Source organism: Larus michahellis, chromosome 7 (genome assembly GCF_964199755.1).
Source record: "Larus michahellis chromosome 7, bLarMic1.1, whole genome shotgun sequence".
NCBI classification, from domain to species: Eukaryota; Metazoa; Chordata; class Aves; order Charadriiformes; family Laridae; genus Larus; species Larus michahellis.
Genome location: NC_133902.1, coordinates 31,423,834 through 31,444,622, shown reverse-complemented (window position 1 = coordinate 31,444,622; position 20,789 = coordinate 31,423,834). Strand labels below are relative to the sequence as shown.

Genomic DNA, 20,789 nt, shown 5'->3' with positions numbered 1-20,789 from the left:
GATGTACTGTTGCTGTTTGGCCACACAGAGTGTGTATAAGGAACTCCAACAGACCAGGCACCGCATTGATCTGTGCCCCCTTTGCATGGACGCAAAGGGCTCCACGCTCGGCTGAGCACCACGGGGCCACCATGGCACTAAGCATTTGCATGGCGCGGATGATTCTTTGATGCCGCTTGCATTACCATCAATCAAACTGGCGTGTTGTTGATGTGGATCTCTCCACTGCTGTTCAACCTGGTTATCCTCCAGAGGCCTTCAGTCACTGACTGCTGGTGACGTTGAACGCTTTGTATAACTGACGCGACTGGGTAAGTCCTCTACTGTCATACAGAGTGAAGTTACTGGCAATCTGTTTTATCACCGATTTATTATCTCCTTTACATTTTGATATTAAGGATTAATGTGGCGATCATCATGAGTGAAAAGTTAAAAGCGTGCCAATTAGCATTTATAAATCATTGAAACATGGAGTTGTTTAATTAAACATAAGCAGTTTTTAAAATTAATGTTCTAATTAATAAATCACTTGGGAGAAAAGGAAAATCACCACTTAAAAAAATCACCTTATAATAGTTCCACTTAATCTTGTTACATGCAATTAAATGAAAGTGAGATGATGGAAAGGACAAAGGTATTGTGGAGGAAAACGACATTCAGTCACAACATGAGTTCTTGTAATAGCACCCTGCGGTTCTCCCTTTGCACCGACCAGGGCCCAGGGCAGAGCTAGTCCTGTTGGTAAAATGCAATAGTCTGCGAGAACTACACCTAGAAAGAGATGTGATACAAGGAGAGGAAAACAATCCTTTTTTGGTTTGTTTTGTTGTTTTTTTTTAATGGGGAACCCCCTCACTGTAGTACATCCAAACACTCAGCGACAGTTCCCAAGAACGCAAACAGAGCATCTTCCTGTGTTCCACACCTCTGCTATAATCCACTCGCTTACTCACAGGAAACCAAACTGAGTTTTTTGCTTTTTATAAAGGACAGAACAATGACAGCTGACATATGACATTTCAATCTGAATAATTATGTTGCTTTTCTTCTTACTTTCTACCTTGCTCTCCCAGCCCCAGCCCCTGCAGGTGCTTACTTCTCTGTCCTGGGAGTCAGCAAACACTCTGGACATGGCTTTAGGCTTCTACCCCCCAACCTCAGTACAGAAAGCATGGAGAGCGCTAATAATACCCTGAGAGATGTACAGTGCTTCTTAGAATATTCAAATAACTCTAATTTGGGAAGCAGGGAAAAAAGTAAGGTCATGTGTATGCTACCTTCTGCTTGCTTGAAGGGACGTTGCGTTTAAAATGTCTGACCTTGTTTAAAAGAGCCCTGTCTGGATCCGCTGGCCATCAACAGAGGCGCAGAAGTGAAAAGTGGGGATTCTACCTGTGCTATATCTCCCTTCAGTTCCGAGTGCTACCGCATCATACACAACACACTCACTCTTGACTACCTCAAACATCACTTATACAGAGAAAAAGGAAGGGGGGAATGAGAAAACAGAGCTCTGCTATTTGTAGTTATGAGGCTTCTAACACTTCACAGCAATGCAAACTAGCAAAAACATTAATATTATGTATCTACATTTAGACAACAACAATGACAGTCTAATGGATTCCCTCCATTTATAGTGATATTAAATCATTTCACCACTGTGAAAGAGAAATTTGAAACACTTTAGCCTGAGTTTTCCCTTTGGTACTGAATATACCAGACTATTCCAATACGAAACACCTGCACTGGCTTTCTTTTCAGTTATCTTTAACATGGTTGCACAGTCTCTGCAGAGGTACTTAAAGCTGCTGCTGAAACCCAATATTAATTCATTTCACCTCAAAGAGCCAGGACCTGAGACTCACCATGTGTTTGTAGCAAGTCTGCTGCCCTGGCCCTGCGCATTATAGCGATGTAAATATCTGCACAACACTTCTTTAATCGGCAGGCACAGAAAAACCCCACCATACATGTCATTTATTTATATCATCTATGACATAGTTGAGAAATTAATACTAGGTCTCCTCTGCAGTTTATTAGAAGCATGAAGTTCTGTGGAAGTGTCAGTGCTGACTTAAAAGACTACAGTATTTAGATAATACACAGATAGTACTCTCACTATACGGCAACAGGGCTGGTTTGTCCATAGGAAAAGGACATAGTCCCTCTGTAAATCATTTCAAAAGACCATAAAATATTCAAAATATTTTTCTATGGTATTTAAATATTAGGAAAATAGGGAAAGTGCAAGAATGAAATGTCATTAAAGTATAAATCAAACTACTTAATGACATAAAATCAGAATGTCAATGATAGTGTGACTGACCAATAAACCCTACAACAGGAGAAGGCTCAGTGGAGATGGGCAAGGGGGATGTGCCTGTCAAGCTCAGGAGATAATGCAAGGGGTGACTGACCAGAGCTGTTGCAAAGCAAGCTGACAACCTCAGCCCAAAGGGGAATGGAGGGTGGCCTTTGGTTTAGAAAGCACTTATGTCAGTTCAGCGGTTCCACTGACTGTATCCCAGTTGCGGGGACCAACCAGTGGTGTAGAGGTTTCTCCTTGTGTTCATTAGAGGAGTGTGACTGTCTCCCTGAGTTAGCCAGGCCAGCATGGAGGGAGTGAATACATGGCTCAGCCCAATAGAGAGTATAAAAACTAAACAACTAGCAAAAGAATTTAGAAGAGAGCGATGAGCTTGAGCTGGCTTTAACCCATGTGTGCCTTGTTGGTGACTGGGGACACTCAGCGTCCTGACTGTGAGCATATTCTACAGACTGGCAATGGGACTCACATCAGCGGTGTCACTGAACCGTGTATTGCAATTGCTCTATTTTGCCAAGCGTAACTTACATTTGTAGTGTGTTTTCAGTACATATTGTATCACTCTGCTAAATCGGAAACTCCATATAACACCAACTCTCTTCAAATAGGTAAATTTGATATTAACATTACTTCCTTCACACATGGAATATCTAAAAGAACCTGATCAGAGAGTATTGGATTCTGACATTAATATGCTACAGAAACCAGGCAAAATATTCAGCAAGCTCTCTGTTTACCTGGGTATTTATCTATGCTGGAAAATGAGCAAATAATCACTGAAGGAAACGCACGAGAGTCAATTCAACATACCACAAAGAACAGAAGTTTCACATAAAATGACAACTAAAACTGCCTTTCAATATCAAATGCCTTTAAAAATAACACCTAACCAATATCCTTATTCTATGCATAATAGAACTCTACTAAAAATTTGTGATAATGTACACCAGAAATCCAGCTTCATCTTGTGGTTTTCTGACTTGAGGGACTATGAATTACTTGTGAGGGCATCCATGAGGTCCATGAGTTCATGAAACTCAAAGAAATGCAAACTTACTTTCTGTAGGCTTAAGTTAGCTGACCAGGGATGCACATTTCCGCTTGAAAAATTTTAAGGATTCACAGGTCTAAAGAGGTGAAAAGTCACTATTCTAGAATGCAAGATCCAAAGAATTGGGAGCGTATAAATTCTCTGAATTTCCCATGGCAACAGCATTTTGACAATATAATTTCCTGTGACCATATAATGTCCCACGACAACACCAAGAATTGACGACTACCTTTGTTCACAAACCGTTAACAGATAAACAGTTTTCAAACCAATCTGAAGACCTGTTCAGAACAGAATTTTACAATGGCTGGGCGCGTGTTTGATTAATGGCATGAGCAGTAGCCTCTACTTTGTACAAGCTCTCGCCAGCAGGAAAAGGCACAGCTTGTAGTAAAGGAGGGTTTGGAGAAAAATCCTTTCAGCCCCATTTCATTTCCAAAGATCTTTATACAGTGGTTTAAGATTTTCAGGCACAGATGTTTAGTTTCAGTAGAGAAATATACATTTCTATACCAAAACTTTCCGTGGCAATCAGCAGCAACTGAGATGTGTGCTACAAAACCTACAATGGCTCAGATGTAAGTTGGGGAATCCCAGTAAGGGAGTATTGGTGCATCACTCAGCCTCTGGAGTTGCCTTAAAAGTAATTTGCTTCCTTTCTTACTGTGCAATTAATCACTTGGCGTGGTTATGTCTCCTGGTATATTTCCCCTTTTTCCACGACCTATTATTAGTCTGTGGTTTAAGTACTACGGCCTCTTCAGTGACGCAAGAACTGACCAACGTCCTCGTATGAGCTCTGGCTTTTAGTTCAGGACCTTACCAATACTATTTATTTCCACAAAATAATTAAATCAATCTCTTATTTCTATTTAATTATTTATCTGCAGTCTTTTCGAACATTGCCATCTCTAGTGAAGGAACATCCTTGGATTGGTGGAATTCATGTTATTAAAGCTTTTTTACCATCTTCAAAAAAAAAATAGCTTCCAGATCATGTTTGCCTTTGGAAATACACTACTACAAACTCAACCAATTCTTACCCTTTTCATACATTTTGAAGTTTGAAGCTTTAAAATACAAGGCAGAAAAAACCTGTAGAAAATTCCCTGACTTAAAAAAGGAATGGGATTAGCTTTTTTTCTAAAATAAGAAATCTTTTTTCTCATAGGAAAGGTGGAACGTAAAGATTGACGAGTCAACAGAGTGCACTAACTGCGTGCGGAGCTGTAACTGACCTCTCAAACGGCATTTTTGTTGGTCAGCCTCCTAAAGACCCCCAAGGACAGCTACACCGCATCTGACTTCTGCATCATTTGAAAAATAAAAGATGCAGCATTTCCCACTGTGTTCCTCATCCAGGAGACAGGAAACGTCTCTAAGGCACTTAAATTTCAAGTTGGGCTTTAATACAAAAATTGGTGTAAAAAAATACATGTCAAAAGACAAAAATGTCAATTATTAGACAACTTCAAATGCTGTGAAATTAATTTTAGTAGAAATATTTTGATTTAGGACCCTAAATTAGCCATCTGTTATTTCTGATGGAAAAAAACCTGTCAACAATAAAAGCATGGAGCACTGGAATGTGGAACTCTAGAATAAGTGGGAGTTCTCCATCAAAAGCATTTTTGAGAAATATGCCAAGTCATATACTTATGTATAAGCTAAGTCATATAAGCACTTCAGTGTTGCTGCTCAGACAATGCCACACTTCTGGCACAATATTGCAAGGCTCATTGTCATAAAAGTATGAATGAGTTTAGCATTTTAATTAGAAGTGAGGAAAAGAAGTGTCGTTATATGCCTTGATTATTCTTATTACCCTAATACCTCAAAGCTTATTCTAACAATAAGCAAATTTGGAAAATAAAGTGTAAATGCACAGTGTCTTACTTTGATAGCATCTATTCTTATTGCTTGGGCATCTTGCCTATGATACTGTCTTACAATCACTGGATGCTCAATCATAGTCAGCTTGTGATAAAATACTTACATTTAAAAAAATATTCTGAAATTATAGGGATTTTCTGGCTGCTCCACTTATCCTGCAAACTACAGTCAGGAGACTGATCTTTCTGATTAAGAGAATGACAGAGTCCCATGCCTACTACAGTTAGCAAATTCCATCCACTTAAAGTTAACTCTGAAATTCACATTACATTTAATATAAAGGATGGGGTTTACAAAATAATAACAATATTAGGTGCCTAAGCTAAGGAGAGTGCATTTTAATAGGATATGAGTAATTACCTATTTGAAGTGAAAATGTTAGATAGTTCTGTTTTGCAAGTTTACTTCATTCTCCAATAACAAACTGCTATTTAATTGCAAACATGCATCTTTAAATTACTTTAGAATCATTTTTCCAGTTCAATTAAAGGTCTTGGTATTTTCTGTAAAAAATTTTCTACTAGGTACCACATAGCTGATATCAAGAAGATGATATTTTTTTACATCAAACAGCTTTTATTTGATGGTTTTAGGACCCTGCTGTTTCTACACGTGCCTGAAGAAACTTTCTTACGCTGATGGTTTGTACAACACCTTATTTTGATATTTTTCATTACTGTCGATGTTTGACAGGAAGATACCAGACACTGCTGCAGCTTCACCCTGGACAGCTTCATTAGATTGACTGGTGCTCTGTGATGAAGCATTACCATTCAGAGGGTCTGTATTCTGTGTTTCTTGCTGGGCATCGGTGAGATCTTTCTGGTTCGGATCAGAGTTAGTGCATTTTTCTGAGTTGGATTCATCACTCAGAGGAGTGTCGAAAGAGACTACTTGTAGGACGATGGATCTGGGAGGACAGGTTGTACCTTCGCTTCCCTGACTACTCTCATTTTGTATCCTTGTTGTCTCTTCCTGCAACTGTGCATCTCTGGAATTTCTGCTTTGGTCTTTTTCCTGTTCACCAACATTTTTCACAAGTTCTTCTACAAAGAGGGAACAAAATATGTGAATTAGATAAGAAGGATATGTCACAATTCTTTGATTTCAAAGTAGTGACTGATAGAGCTGGACATGGGAACATTGTGAACATCGACTTTCTGCATGAGACATGTGCACTGGTGTGTTTCATATGGGTCAGATTCTGCTCCTGATTACACTATTGCAATTGAACCATAGTGGCCCACTTTCTGGGTTCTAATTTGTACCTCTTTTTTTTTTTTTTGCCATAGTACAGAGCAAGGAGCATCATCAGACACACTGTAAGCTGCAGGATGGGAGCAGGAGGATCCCATGCTGTAGGCACGTCCCCCAGGGGTGGTGTTTACCACCACAGGACTAGGAGGACCAGAGCTCATCAGTTCTGCAACAGAGAAAGGTCATGGAGGGGAGTACCTTGCTGGGGATGGGGGAGCATCAGCACTGAAGGGAAGCCCTGAAGGAAGTTGGCCTGTCAGCCTGGAAAAGTTCAAAACGTCAGCTAATACAGGGCTTCAGCTGGAACAAGTTATAGAGGGCTACGGGCGTGCAATCCAGTACTGCTGCCATTATGGTTAGTGGCACATACAGGATGGGAAGGAAGAAATACGGGGGAAATTGTGCTTCAGGGGACAGAAGGTACAGGATTACGGGATTAAATAACGTTTGTGGAAGGCTCCATTCCTTGCTCTATTGCAGAGACTCGGAGAACAGTACAAATGAAATGGCCAAGGGTAAGAGGAGACAGAACAGAGCAGCACAGAGAGGTGGTACCAGGAGGAACCAGAAGATGAAGAAAACGGAGAATGGAAAACTTGTGATGGACGGTGAAAAATTTGATAAAAAATAACTGTACCATCTTCATGAAGGACCTATTTATCTTGCTATTAGAGTCTCTGTTTCATAAATTCAGATTTTAGAATCTGTATACTACTATGGAAGATACGAACCACTATAAATTTAAAAAGTGAAAGCATTGCAGTTTGAACAACACCTCCACAGAATAGCTGTGTGGTATTGCATAACATTTCTAATTTGGCTGTGCACACTGTATTATGGAAGGAACCAAGCACTAAGATATTTATTGAGTTCAACTGGCAGCTCCCAGAAACTCTGGTTTTCAGTGACCAGTCCAAATCCAGACCAAAAGTGATTGCATATGACAACTGAAAGTTAGCCCAGTTTGTAATCACATTTCTGCCACAGTCAGTATCAGGCATCTTTGTCACCTCACTGTTCTGAATCCAAAGAAAGTTACCCCTGAAGAAGAATTTGGCCTGTGAAATGGGATGGAAAGGAACACCTCTGAACCTCAACTGATGTGCAGAAGCACGGGATAGTCAAATAATTTCCTTCTTTTGTCAGTTCTTATACTTCCCGTCATAAAAAAAATCAAGAAATTTCAAATTTGAGCAATTTCTAAACTTTTAAGTCAGTTTTTTTACAAACTTTAGAGACCTGCTTGCTATGGCCTCTAAATCTGAAATGCGGACAGGTGTTCTTTTCCTACAGACTTCAATGCAGGTCTTACAAAGAACTGGTTGGGCTAAAGACATTAAGAAATATGTATATGCAACTGGAAGCAAATCTGATGTTCAATCCAGATATGTTAATTAAAGCATCTGTCACTCATGGTATAATCTATCTACCTAAGGCTTTTGTCCCAAGAAACTGATTTACATGCCATATTTACCTCCATATGGCAGAGCTACAAGCATTTTTCCTTAACTGTATAAAAAAGCCACAGAAATCCCACGATAAAACATTTCAGGTGCTGTTCAACTGCATCCATGAGTTGAGGAAAGCAAAGCTGAACTATAATCGCACATAAAACTGGAATATCAACTTAGTTCACACTACAAATGGTGGATTTTTTAACCTGAAAGCTGGTAAGAACAGACAGTATTTTTCTCACAGAATGGTGTTTTAGGACAACGCTAACAAGAATTCAGATTTTTCTTGGTGTAACTAGGTGGCTGACCACTTTATTCTCATATTACAAGTCTCAGAATATTCCTATAGGCAAAACCCACTATTATTTTTCAGTTCATAAAGCTGAATATCTAAACTTAAAATTGCTTTCCTTCACTGCCTACCGAACTTAAACTCGCAAATGAAGCTTAATCGGACCAATGCTGATGGCCTGTTTTTAACTTCTGTCATGCCTGTCTCTTATTTCTATGACTGCCCTTGAGATGATCTCAAGCAAGTCTGTTTAAGGATAACCAAAACACAGCCAAACTCTAACGCAGGTCTAGGAGTATCTCTGCACCAAGTTACACCTGATAACATACTAGTTAAATGCCATACCTATTGCATTTAAACTGGTATGATACTATTTATTCCAGAAATCAGTAGAAAAGAATATGTGAGAAAAATATGATTCTTTTCTAACTATGAAAAATACTGTGGAATTTTAAAATCTGTAGAGATAAAACTATTGCTAAACATTAGTCTTTTTATGCCCATAATCATATCTGTGATTACCCTTCCATGGTGATAAAATTTCAAAGTCACTCTCCGTTAACTAAGCTTGAAGAAAAGTATCTTGTCCACTTGGGAGGATTTTGCTCAGGGCAACCATGAGGAGTGGCTGGTAGTTGGGACTGAGAGTGAGAAGCCTCAAGTACAAAATCCCCTATGATGATATCCCAGCTTTCATTAAGACCCCCAATCCGTTTTCTTGGTATTAAGTCTCTCATCTGCTGGATGTCTGAGTCTATGTTCTGACTTGCTTTGCTCCACTCAGTTTCAATCCCTATGAAATCCACTGCCAAAAAGAGGAAAAATACTGGATTCTTGCAGTATGTGAGGCACTTGTGAAATACGCAATACATGCTGGAAAAATACAGATTTCTGCTTTCCATAACAGCTAATAATTGTACTCTATATTACATAGGACCTTTATATTGTATATCAGAACTGGAATTTTCTGTCATTTTTGCTGTCTTATCACTCCGATGAAACACAAACATTTAGCAGTCTTTAAAAGAGCTGAGACTGGGACAGTGACCAAATAACGAAGAGTCAAGCAAGGCACTGCTAAGTTAATACCACTAGTATAAGAGAAGCAGAGCTGGCATGATGTTTGATCCCCAGTGCTGGACAGCAAGAATTGCAATAAATACGTCAGCAGAGCCTCTGCTTCTATCTAGCCACGAAATGCCAGGACCCTCTGAGAGCAGGAGACAAGGCATCCATCACCCTGCACTGGGCACGTTCCTCCTCCCCTGTGGGCACACATTGCCATGGCCAGCTGGGGGTGGAAACGGACAATATAACTTGGCATTTGCAACACTGACCATATTTAATAAGAGTAAACAGATGAATAAGATTAATGGGAAAAAACAACCTTCTTGGTCCTTTAGAAAACTCCCTTCTTTTTTGGGGGAGGTCAGCTAGGCACTGAACAGGTTAAGGATTATCGTATCCACTCAGATAAAGGCAGACAGAAGTGTGTTGTGCAGTGCAGTTAACTCAGGCTATGTGTTATTGTTGCTACTGGTTTTGCTCTCTCTGTTTTAACTCAGTAAAAGTGCCTGGAGCCAGGCCTGTTTACATATTTTCAGCTATTTGCTATTGTTTTCTTTACAAGAACCCAAGCGTTATTCAGCGAAACTTGTGTGAGTTCATCTGTAAAACAAACGACTTCTCCTAACTGATCTGTTAGGGGTGACTCAATCTTATCCCTCTCTTCTGTACTTCTGTGCCGTTTCTGAACTCCTGCCTTAAATCACTGTCGTTCATGAGAAGCAACAATGGCATTTGATACATAAACATGGTAGAAGTGGTGTTTTTCTTCCCTTGTGTTTAGACTGGGCTGTTGGCAAAATAATTGTACTGCCCTATTTTGTTTGGAAAACTGGCAGGAGTCATAAGGCAATAGCTAAATTTCAGAAGAGTTGAAAACTTTTGGTACTTAGTAATTTTGTGTCTACAGAAAATGTGTTCACTACTGAAGGTGACTTCTTTCCTCTCTCCTTTTCACCAGATACTACTCTTCTTACATTAAGTGACCTCTTTCGTTATGTTTCTGAAAATCGATGTGAGTTCTTTAAGTTCTTTTCTTATTATTTGCTGGAATGAATGGGAGCACTAAACTCCTATCAGCCCAAAGGAGACTAAACTGTCCACGGAACACTAAAACCGTCACACAGCTCAATCTATAGCACCATACCGTAGGACTCTGTGGTCTCCAAAGTATCGCTGCTCTGCCGCTGCAGCTCTGGTGAGTCTGCATTAGCAGCTACAACACTGATTTCCACCAGCTCGTTACTGCCTGTGTGTGCAGCAACACCTTCAGGATATGGTTTACTAAGCGGTGAGCAAGCTTTTCTACATTTTGGTACTTTCTCTTCTGTATATGTCCATTGATTTTCTTTTCCTGGCCTTTCTGTAATAAGAAACAGAACATTTGAATACTATAATCTGCACAGTGCGGGGCTAATAAGATACCTTTCTGTCTCCAGCAACTGCACCACTTGAGTGTGTACTGACTTAACAAGCATGGAGAGGGAAAACACAAAAGCCACGTGTAAGCAGAACATCTCAAATCAGCTAATGGCAGCGACTGCCACAGTCCTGAACCCCAGTAAAGCAAATGTCTGCTGAATCACATTGCTATTTTCATTGGCTGTGTTGAAAATAAGCTACAATAACTTACTCTTACAGAAAGACATAATGACGATGAAATATTAAGAATTAGCAAACTACTGAATCAGAGAGGAAAGCTGTTCATCCTCACTAAGAATTACGTTATTTGAGGAATCTGTAACGAAAAATGCTGCTGGATGTTATGGTCTCCCTGTGTATATTACCACAAACTTTGATTTCTAGGCTTGTATGCCTTCTTTTTTACCGGAAAACAAAATCCCACAAAGCAGACAAAAGACCAAAACCAGGACAGCATGGGAAGGAACTGCATATTTCTAAAAGACATGTTCTCACATCAGCCATTTTAAAGAGAAGAGGAAGAGCTAAGCAATAAGCAGAAAATGAGAGAACTGATCTTGGTGTCTCTGGGACTCCCAAGTAAGTTTAAAGACACATCCAAGAGCTCCCAAACAACCAGGATTTTTCCCTAACAACCCGCCATTTTCAAGCCCAAGAACACATTGCAGTAGCCTACAAAGTTATTTAGACACTGATTCCTTCCCCTTTCAACTCCTCACACAAATTTCATCACACCTGTAGGAGTATAAAAAACCACTGCAAACCACGTAACCCAGTGGCACTTGATGTCACAGCATTATATCATATAGAGAAAGTAGCAACAGCTTAATTAGTTACCAAAACTTTTTACTAAAAAGTTTGGTTAAAAATAATTTGTGAGTTTATGGTTTCCTAGGGTGGTTATCTCCACCTTTTACTTCTCTTCTGCTGTTTAGCTGTAAGCTGGGACTTTCGGGACAGGGGAAGAGAGGGACATGCTGCTTTTGAGCCTACTAGAGGGAAAAGGTGTATGAAGCCATGTAGTTTGTCACATGCAGAGGCAGGCCAGCTCTCTGGTGTATGCTCCAGGACGATATATAACACGTTCCATTATCAGGTTCAGTTACCATTCCTTAGCCTGTGATTTACCAGGTACTGAGTAAAACAGTACGTTTTACGTACAAAATACAAGATACAAAACGTTTCTTGCTACTCTTAGCTCAACCCATTCATTGCACTTCCTCAGAGCGTGGTGAAAAATTCTCCTTTTCCCACCGTTCTTAACACTTTTCTGGATTGGCTCCAAAACTGCTTACGACCTAAACATTTTAGCACTGCAATTAAAATCCCTGTCACTGGTCCTAGATGGGACTCCTTTAGCCCCCTGAATTTATTTTTCTCCACCAGATTAAAACAGTCCATTAGGGTAGATTTCATGTGCCAAACTGTCAGTCGGTTTCTGTGACTGTCACACACATCCTCCCACCGCCCGCCCTTCCTTAGCGGCTGCTAAATCACATTAACATGCTATCAGATCATCACTCTCGGATTTTTGCATTTCAGCAGCTGTTACTCTCATCTTATTAGTCAGTCTGCAGAGAAAATCTTTCAGACAAAATGGAACCAAACCCTGTGGTTATTGTGACTGGAAGCATGCAGGACTGAAAGTGCCTGAGGGGGGCCTGCAGGTACGATGCAGAGGTCTTTGAGAAGAGACATTTGTTATTCAAAGTTGCTGCCCACGAAAAAAAAAAACAAAACAAAAAACAAAAAAGCTGATCTCTACGCCAAAGATGCAATAGTTGTCATTTTTTCCTATTTTTACAATCAAAATTAAGCACAGGACAGTGCAACAGCCTTGTTCAGCCTCACATATTTTTCATCCCAGTCATCCCAGACACACACCTCGGAGCCATGCAGCACAGTGCATGGCGGCCAAAAGGCGTTGAGGATAAGGTTTGTCACTGATCACCTTCCATACAAATAATGCAACCCTTGGTCAGGCTCTGTAACAGCTAATTCTTCAGAAGAGTTACATGAGCATAAAATGGGAACAACAAGTAACACTGCTATTGTAGTATCCTGGAAATGACCAACGTTAGCGTGCGTCAGTGATGGGCCCACTGGACTGGCAGCTGGACCCTTGGTCTCCATGCTGCATTCCCTCCTCTTATTATACGACCTGAGGTGAGTGTTCTAAGATGTCCGTGCCTCTTTTTGCTCAACTGTAAAGTGAAGATAATACTTATTCATCCCTGTAACTTTATTTACAATGACGTTTACTGAAGAGATGGTGAGCATGATTACTCGTGCATACTTTTACTCTGTTAAGAGTACCTGAGCTTGCCAACCCCTGACCAACCTGATTAGTAAATCTTCAGAACGTTTTTATAGAACAAAATAAGCATGAAGGAATAAACATTGTAGGCATAAGGAATAAACATTGTATTTTTTAAATATTAAATCATTGTGTTACAATTTCTCTACTTTCTAAGACTTGCATCATGGAGGATCTTACATGATATTTAAATCTTTCCCAACAAGTTGTGTGTTTCTTACAGCTTTCTCAGTAAGTCAATAACTTCCAGACCTTAAAATCCACTTAGCAAATATTTTCTCTAATGAAACAACCTCTCAAACTCATCTGAACATCTGTACTACATTTGCTACAACTACCACAACCACAAATAGCAGCAGCCATCACCACTATGTGTTGAAAAAAACACAGGATGGAATGGTCTCTTTATCACTGTGTTGAGTTGAACAAAGACAGATTATCTGGTGATTAGGGGTTTGGAATATTAATTAAACATCAAGGCTTTCAAATTAAAATCCCAGATGTTTGATCATTATGGTAATTCCCTGTTAACAGCATTCCCTGAAAGGCCTGAGAAACATTCCTCTAATTCTCCAGTGGTGAAAGGTTGAGGACCCTTAGGCTATCGAGCGTGAGCTCCTCTGCATCAATTATACAAGACATGGCCTTTTTAGCAAAATGGAGCCATCTTTTTTAGTGAGTCTTCTGTTAAGGAAGCTCTCAAACAGCTGCCTAGGTAGATAAACGCTTTCCTTACAATCATACGCCTTTCCAAAACAAAGCACGGTGTTCCTTGCACAAGCTGCTTGCTCTGAATCAAATCTCAGCAGCACCTACCTTTTCAGGGAGGGGTAGCACCAGCACATGCTACATCTCCAGGAAAGCTGCCCCATCAACAGCACTGTCAGTGTGTCTTGGTCTCCTGCTCTGGCCTTTCTAGGCATAGGAGTCAGACCACGTTCCTCAGCCCTCGCCCACCTCTGGCTGAACTGCCTCCCAGCCAGTGCTACCTGTGCAGCCTTATCCTGAAGAGGTGAGAAGCTGGAATAAGTTCAAGCCATGCTCAGGAAATTATATGGGTTGTCGTTAGTTTCCTTTCTATGTAACTTGTGTATCTGTATTACCGCATTTTGTAGAGACAACTTCTCCTGAGCCTGTGAACTAATGCGGAAACAATGCCTAGTGTTCGTGGAGCCAACTGACAAGAATACAGATGGTTCTTTTAACAGCAGTAGTACTGTTTGTCACAGTCAGCTCAGGAAGTGTGTTTGGAGATCTACGCTAACAGCCAGCCTGCTTACTACCATGGCACGCTGCCCTCATACACGTAACCTTCTCAGCGCACCCGCTCTTTGCAGTTTGTCATCAATTATCTAGCTAGGAATAACGATAGCAATAACAAAACTCCTTTCACCTAGCAGTGATTTACCCCTGGTATTTCTTCCCTTGGTACATGCTCCTACTAACATATGAATAAAACACAACTTCATACATATGCCCAGAGCAATTTAAAGGCTTTTCATCAAGTAACAGAGTCAGAGAAGGCAATGTGAGATCCAGATAGGATGGAATAAATTCTCTGAAGTTCGAGGTCTCAGGTTATGCACTTACAAGCTTAGACAAATTTGAGTGCAATCTGAAAGGAATTTAAAGTGGAAAGGGGATATATTTCAATATTTTTCATTCTTTACTAGATGTTAATTTTGCACAGTCTGATTAAGGATTTTCAGCCTTTGCAAGGTGCAGCTTCAGAGCAGATATACTGCTGATCTGGACCAGCGGGGGAAGATTCTTTCTCCCACTATGTCACAAGGAACTTCTGTGCTACCTCAGACAGTGCCCTACAGAGGGCTACATTCACTTAGTGAAAACCTCTTTTCCAGCAGCCCATAGTGCCCACATATGGAGTAAGTGCCCACACATTTCTTGCAAAAAATGGAAAATATCTTAACTTTCAAAAAACCTATATAATCCTCCCACAGCTTTTGTTAAAAAACTTACTATCTGACAAAAGTATAAATCTGCACTCAAAAGTATTTGCACTATTCACAAGGTTCCTCTACATTCTAACCAGGCACCCTGAAGGTCTCAATGCCATGTTCCAGTCAACTGCAGATGTAGCAAGTAGTCTCTTTATGGGTGCAGTTTCCTCTAAATCTCTTCCTTGCTCTCACAGAGGTTTTGCAACATAGTTTCAACCACAATCACACAGAGCAGATATTGTTCATCAAGCTCCGGCCTCAACATCAGCTATTTCCACTGTATATTCCATAACTATGTTCAGGAAATACTTTAGACATACTTCATTAGCTAAGTTGATGGAAGAAAAGAAGGGCAACCTAGAATATGGACAACTACAATCTCAACAAAGTCCATGGAGTCTTGAAAATTAACAGCTCTGTTTTTCACAGTAGAAACCATGCCCAGAGTTTCCTGAATCTTGCTGGACCTCACATTAATATTGACTGTATAGAGAAACAATTCTTAAATCTCTTGCTGTGAGAAGCTTTGTGTTTTCAATGGCTGTCAACAGCCTAGTAAAACTGTGCTAAATCTATCGGTAATTTATAGAGCACTACAAAGCACTGGAAATGAAGGGGAAATTATCTTTTTGATAGCCCTGTACAGCTCAAAAAGAATCTACCAAAAAGCTGATGTACCAAAATCAAACTGAGTAGTTAGATGTAACTGGAGATGGCAAGCTTTCAGATAGCAAGTTCTCCATTCTTCCATATTGAAAGACCTTGCAGGTAGGGCTGCTTGATTTCTGCAGGCTGTAGCTAAGTGTTCTTGGGCACCCCGATGGCCTGCTATTACTACTGATCATCGCAAATTAGCAGCTTTGTCCTTTTGAACAGTCAGTATTAGCTGGAGAATACCAAAGGAGGCAATCGATCATATGAAGCTGCTCATGAAGTAGTGGCAGTATTAATTAAATCTCCTTTTCAGTTGGCCCTTCTACCTAACTCTCAAGTCTTTGTCATAATAGATTATGGAAGCTTGTTCTTACTTAATATTCTCCTAATGAGAATATTCATTCACAATTTAGCGCTAAATGAGATTTTAGCACTGCTCAACAGTGTTTTTCTGTCTTGTCTGACACCTCCTTGAGAAAAAAGATGCTGCTTTGGATGATGGGATAAAAGACAAGGCTGGCACTGGGTTCCAGGATACCATTCCCTGCAGTCAGTATCAGGTCACGTATGGCGAGACCAGTCCCAGCAGTGAAACACTATACTGAAATATTCCAGGTGCTAACTCGGAAACAACAAAACTGTGTACAAAATATTTCCAAATGCCATTCACTTAACCTGGATCAAAGTTGTAAGTTGTGTTCAACAATTATCACAAATCATTCACTCAGATAATTGTAGCCCCAGACAATTTTCATGTATGGCTTACGAACTAAGATGCTTGATGCAGGTTTGGCCTTATTAACTATTAACTGGCAAATGAAGAGTCAATTTTTGCATTATTTGGGTCTAATACATGCTGTGATTGCCCAGATCTTTAGATTTATGGAGTCATTTAAATAATTGCCTACAGCATAGTCCCAAGAAGCCCGCAATACTGAATTTTGTTCCATACAGTGGGGAACAAATAGCATTTCTAATAGCAAAGTACAACTTTTACATTTCTTAAGAAATGTGGCAGCACATACTACTTTGAATTGTTGATTTTGGCATTTAAAGCAGATGTCAGTATCAGTTATGATTAAACGTGCAAGAATGCACATTTTTAAATCAGACCTCTAAAGATAAGCTGAGCAGCAAAGAGCCTTACTGTACAGGCTGTACGATTTCCTCTCATCTCCTGACCACCTACATCTTTTTATACCCTCCTGGGAAAGCAAAACAGGATCATCTAAACAAACATTAAGACACAAAATATATGAATACAAGACAACCATGTATTTTTATAGGTTGAAGGAAAGTAAAAAATGAAAGTAGGGGAGATCTGAGGGAGTAACCTATGAAAACATTCCACCTTAGTACATCATACCTTCTACTGCTAGTTCTTTCCATCTTTCTTTGTTTGCTTGAATGATCTTCATCAAGTTGTTCTTAAAGCTCATTAGGTCAACAGTTGCTAGAGAATTTTCTGCGTGAGTCCCTCCGTCACTTGTACTTTTAAAATTGGGTCGTCTTTGTGCTTCAGCATTGCTTACTGCTCCCAAAGTACTTTGGCTGCAGAAGGAAAAAAAGCCTAAATTGTGAACACAATCAGGCAATTTTAATAATACACACAGTTAATTTGAATCGCATTCCTTAGGACCTACATGCAATCATTCTGTACCTCAAAATAGTAATTTTCACCAGAGAGTGCCTAAGATACAAGACATTTCTCCAACTCATGAAGCTGTAACCTGGGACGGATTCTTACTGACCTTTTTACAGGGAATTCTTGAAAAAAATATGACAGATGAAAATACATTACTTCTAAGTTGGTTCTTGAAAGAATGTTCATGTAGCCATTTTGGAGCAGCTGCTTAGCTGTGTTTTTGAACAGTGAATGGTATCTTTGAGGCTCACAGCAAAGACATCTGATTGTTATTTGTTGACCCATTTGAAAAAAGCAAGACACGAAGGTATATGATGGGTAAGTTTAGCTTTTGCTGAAAATTCTCTTCAAGGTGTATGCCTTCAAGTGTAGTCAAAGCAGGATTTAGTACAGTAGTTTTAAATCCATATGAGAGCTACTGCAGCTACCTTACACATAAGGTAAGGTAGAAGTCGATTATTCGTATGTGAATATGCAGGTACATGTAAAGGTGGGAAAAAAAGAATGAACTTGCCTTTTTTTCTTAGGATTAAAAAATCAGACCTATTTCTGGCCTTGTAGAGGTAATCACGTCATACTAGGTTTTGTTTACTCAATTATGCTGCATAGTTTATCTCATTGGTACCAAAACCAGATGTTAATATGCATACAAATGGATTTCCATTAAACAGAAAATATAGTTGCAGTGAACGTATTAGCGAGAACTGCACAAGAAGAGTTAACTGTAATTTCCCTCTGCTCCAGAGATGTTGAATGGGATAGAATGGAAAGAATAGGTTGTAATTCTAATGTTTTCCAGGTGCCACAGTGAATGTCACACCATATACCCAAGGCATCCACCCAGTAGTGTTTGAGCAATTCTGCGGGCTCAGACATTTCTGTATCCTGCTATAGGCTCTCCACTCTCTTCTTAAGTGTAGCTCTTGATTCCATTCTAAGAAAAAAATCCCTTTATCTTCCACCTCACATGAGGAAGCTTTGCTGGATCATAAGTCTTTGTTCATCTACCACTCAGTCATGAATGTCAATCGAAAATAAAGCCTGGAGCTACTAATCATTTGCAGTTGCTATCACTCGTTTGTGAAGAAGTGAGGAGGTAAACAAGTTATCAATAATGCTTTAATTTGCACTGCTCCCCAAAACACTAAGAACACTGTCATAAATACCTACTTCTGGTAACTTCTACTTACTTCTAGTAACTGAAATACGTGTAAACTCATGATCATAAAAGACCTAGGTTCATCATTTTGCTATTAAAATCTAACTAATGAACAGCAAATGAAAAATTGCCCTGCAGAGTTATCATATTAGTAGCCTCGGTGAAAGCTCAAATTACAGTTTTAAAATGAAAAGATGTGGTAGCAGAGGCAATATTTGCAAAAGCATCAGATGATTATTGAACGATGCTTTCAGCATGGAGTCACTCAGACAACACTGTCTGTCATAGCTAGTTTGTTTTATAGACAACTTCTATCGTGGTGCAAAAATCAAGAGCTTGATGGGCAACCCCCCCTGCATCTCACTTAGATGTCTTTAGACTCCTGTCTTTAGATCTGTCAAGAGACATATAAGTGGAATCAATTTTGTCTCAAGTGTATATATCAAATAATACTAAAATGGAAAGGGGAAGAAGGAAAGTGACCTATAGCATAATGAAAAACAGAAACCACCTTTACCACCTCCACTTCCAATTGTCTCTCAGAAAGCACAGAATGCCTTTTAGTAGTCAATTAAAATTAAACTGAAATGGCTTAAGATAAGAGAACTAGGAACTTCAATTATCTATTGCAAAGATTACAGTCAAAGGAAAAAAAAATATTAGATAAGCTGTAGAAAATTGATTTTATATTTTATACATGTATATTCTGTTCCTTATTGTGGTTTTGCCTTTATGTATGCATGATTGTCCACAGTCAATGGAGTAATAGCATATTGTAAATACAACGGAGCACCACATGATGGCAATACTGTACAGCTAGTTACGTTATGTGCCAAACTGTTAAAATAACTGCGATAATTCTGAGAATGATATTGTTATGTTAGTTTATGTTAGTTCAATAACTAAGCAGTGTATTAATACCTGGGTGTCCCAAATGCAGGACTTTCCGATTTTGACGCTTCCTCTATAAGAGGCATAACAATTTTCTCCATTGAGTCCGTAAGAAGAGAAAATGTTGGTTCTACTATGAAATCAATGAAACCTAAAGAAGAAAAGAAGAGAAAATAAGATTTTACATTTTCACAGCTCTCAACTCTAGAAATAAATACCTGACATTAGGCTGATTTTTTGACTGTAGTCCTAATTCAATATACCAGATACCACTAGTATAATCTTGAGGAAAAAAACCACAACTAAACCCAAAACTACCTGCAGCTATACAGATATAACTAGATATTAATAATTATACCATTTCATTCCTTTTCCTTGAAAATTTTACACACTGCAGAACACACCTACCATCTGAAATGAATATTAATTATTGAATAGAAGGGAAGCTGCAGTTGAGCCAAAGGGCTAGAAGTCATACTGTCTCTTTTACCATTCAGATCTTCTTGCCAAGGAGTTAATATTTCAAACTGCTGTTTATTATTCTGTGGAGGTAAAGTGTTATTTCACAGTGTGTAGGAGTATTCTGTCAAATCAGTGAAGAGAACAAGTAATATCCTTAGGAGACAGCATTCATCCCACAGTTCTGAGATGTCAGCTCTGAACAATGTCTTTTACATTTTAAAGTGCTCATCAAGGTATGGAATGACACAGTGAGAGAAAGAAGCATTATTCTCTTCTGAGCACTTAACAAAAAAAGAAATAAAAATGCTATAACATGAGCTAGCAATGGATTTCCAGATGTCTTCATACTCTAACCATGCAACACAGCCCAAAGGTGAGCAACAGTGCTTCAGCCTAGGATCCAGCTTCCCTCCTGCAGTCCGTACAACACTCAAGCACGCTGCCTTTCAAGTCCCAGTGACATGGAATAAAGGACATTTTGAATGACAAGATCAGACCAGATGACACGCTTCATTTCAAGGATAAGACACCATCACCTATAGAATCTCTGCCTGAGTACTGTGTTTACTAACATAAAAGGTATAGCTGTTGCTAAGACATACTGTTTTACTCAGTATGCTTCTAGGGTATCTCCTTGTAACCAGCCCCAGTGATCTTTACCAATTCTGATTTCCTTATTATTGCTGGTGGAAATAGAGATGGAGAGAGCATTTCGGAAAATGGCCACCGTTCTGAAGTATGGTCACTGTTGACCAAAATGCAATTAGGATTGACAGGAACAGAATGCATTGGTCATTGTCAACCCAGGAAGGCTTGACTCTGTGTAGTTTGACCCTGCCACACTGACAGTCTTAACTGCAGTCCAGAAATCTGATGTATGAATTAGCTTTAAATTGAGATGCATCTACAGAACAGTACCAGGCTTTCAGACTGTAGTAGA

The 20,789-nt window shown here is 39.4% G+C and overlaps 1 protein-coding gene across 13 annotated transcripts in view; it reads right to left on the bottom strand.

Annotated features, from left to right (window-relative positions):
• PDE1A (phosphodiesterase 1A) overlaps positions 1–20,789 on the bottom strand; it is a 166,212-nt gene that overhangs the window by 5,342 nt on the left and 140,081 nt on the right. For 7 of the 13 annotated variants that reach the window (XR_012588242.1, XM_074594021.1, XM_074594020.1 and 4 more), the window contains 3 exons: positions 19,418–19,538; positions 17,059–17,243; positions 6,041–6,316 (listed from right to left, as the gene is read on the bottom strand). Coding sequence is in view for 12 of the 13 variants with exons in the window: in XM_074594021.1 (XP_074450122.1) it covers positions 6,041–6,316; positions 17,059–17,243; positions 19,418–19,538 (582 nt within the window). In the remaining variant the exon portion in view is untranslated. The remainder of the gene's footprint in view (positions 1–6,040; positions 6,317–17,058; positions 17,244–19,417; positions 19,539–20,789) is intronic. The other 6 variants (XM_074594029.1, XM_074594028.1, XM_074594027.1 and 3 more) reach the window with 2 other exon arrangements.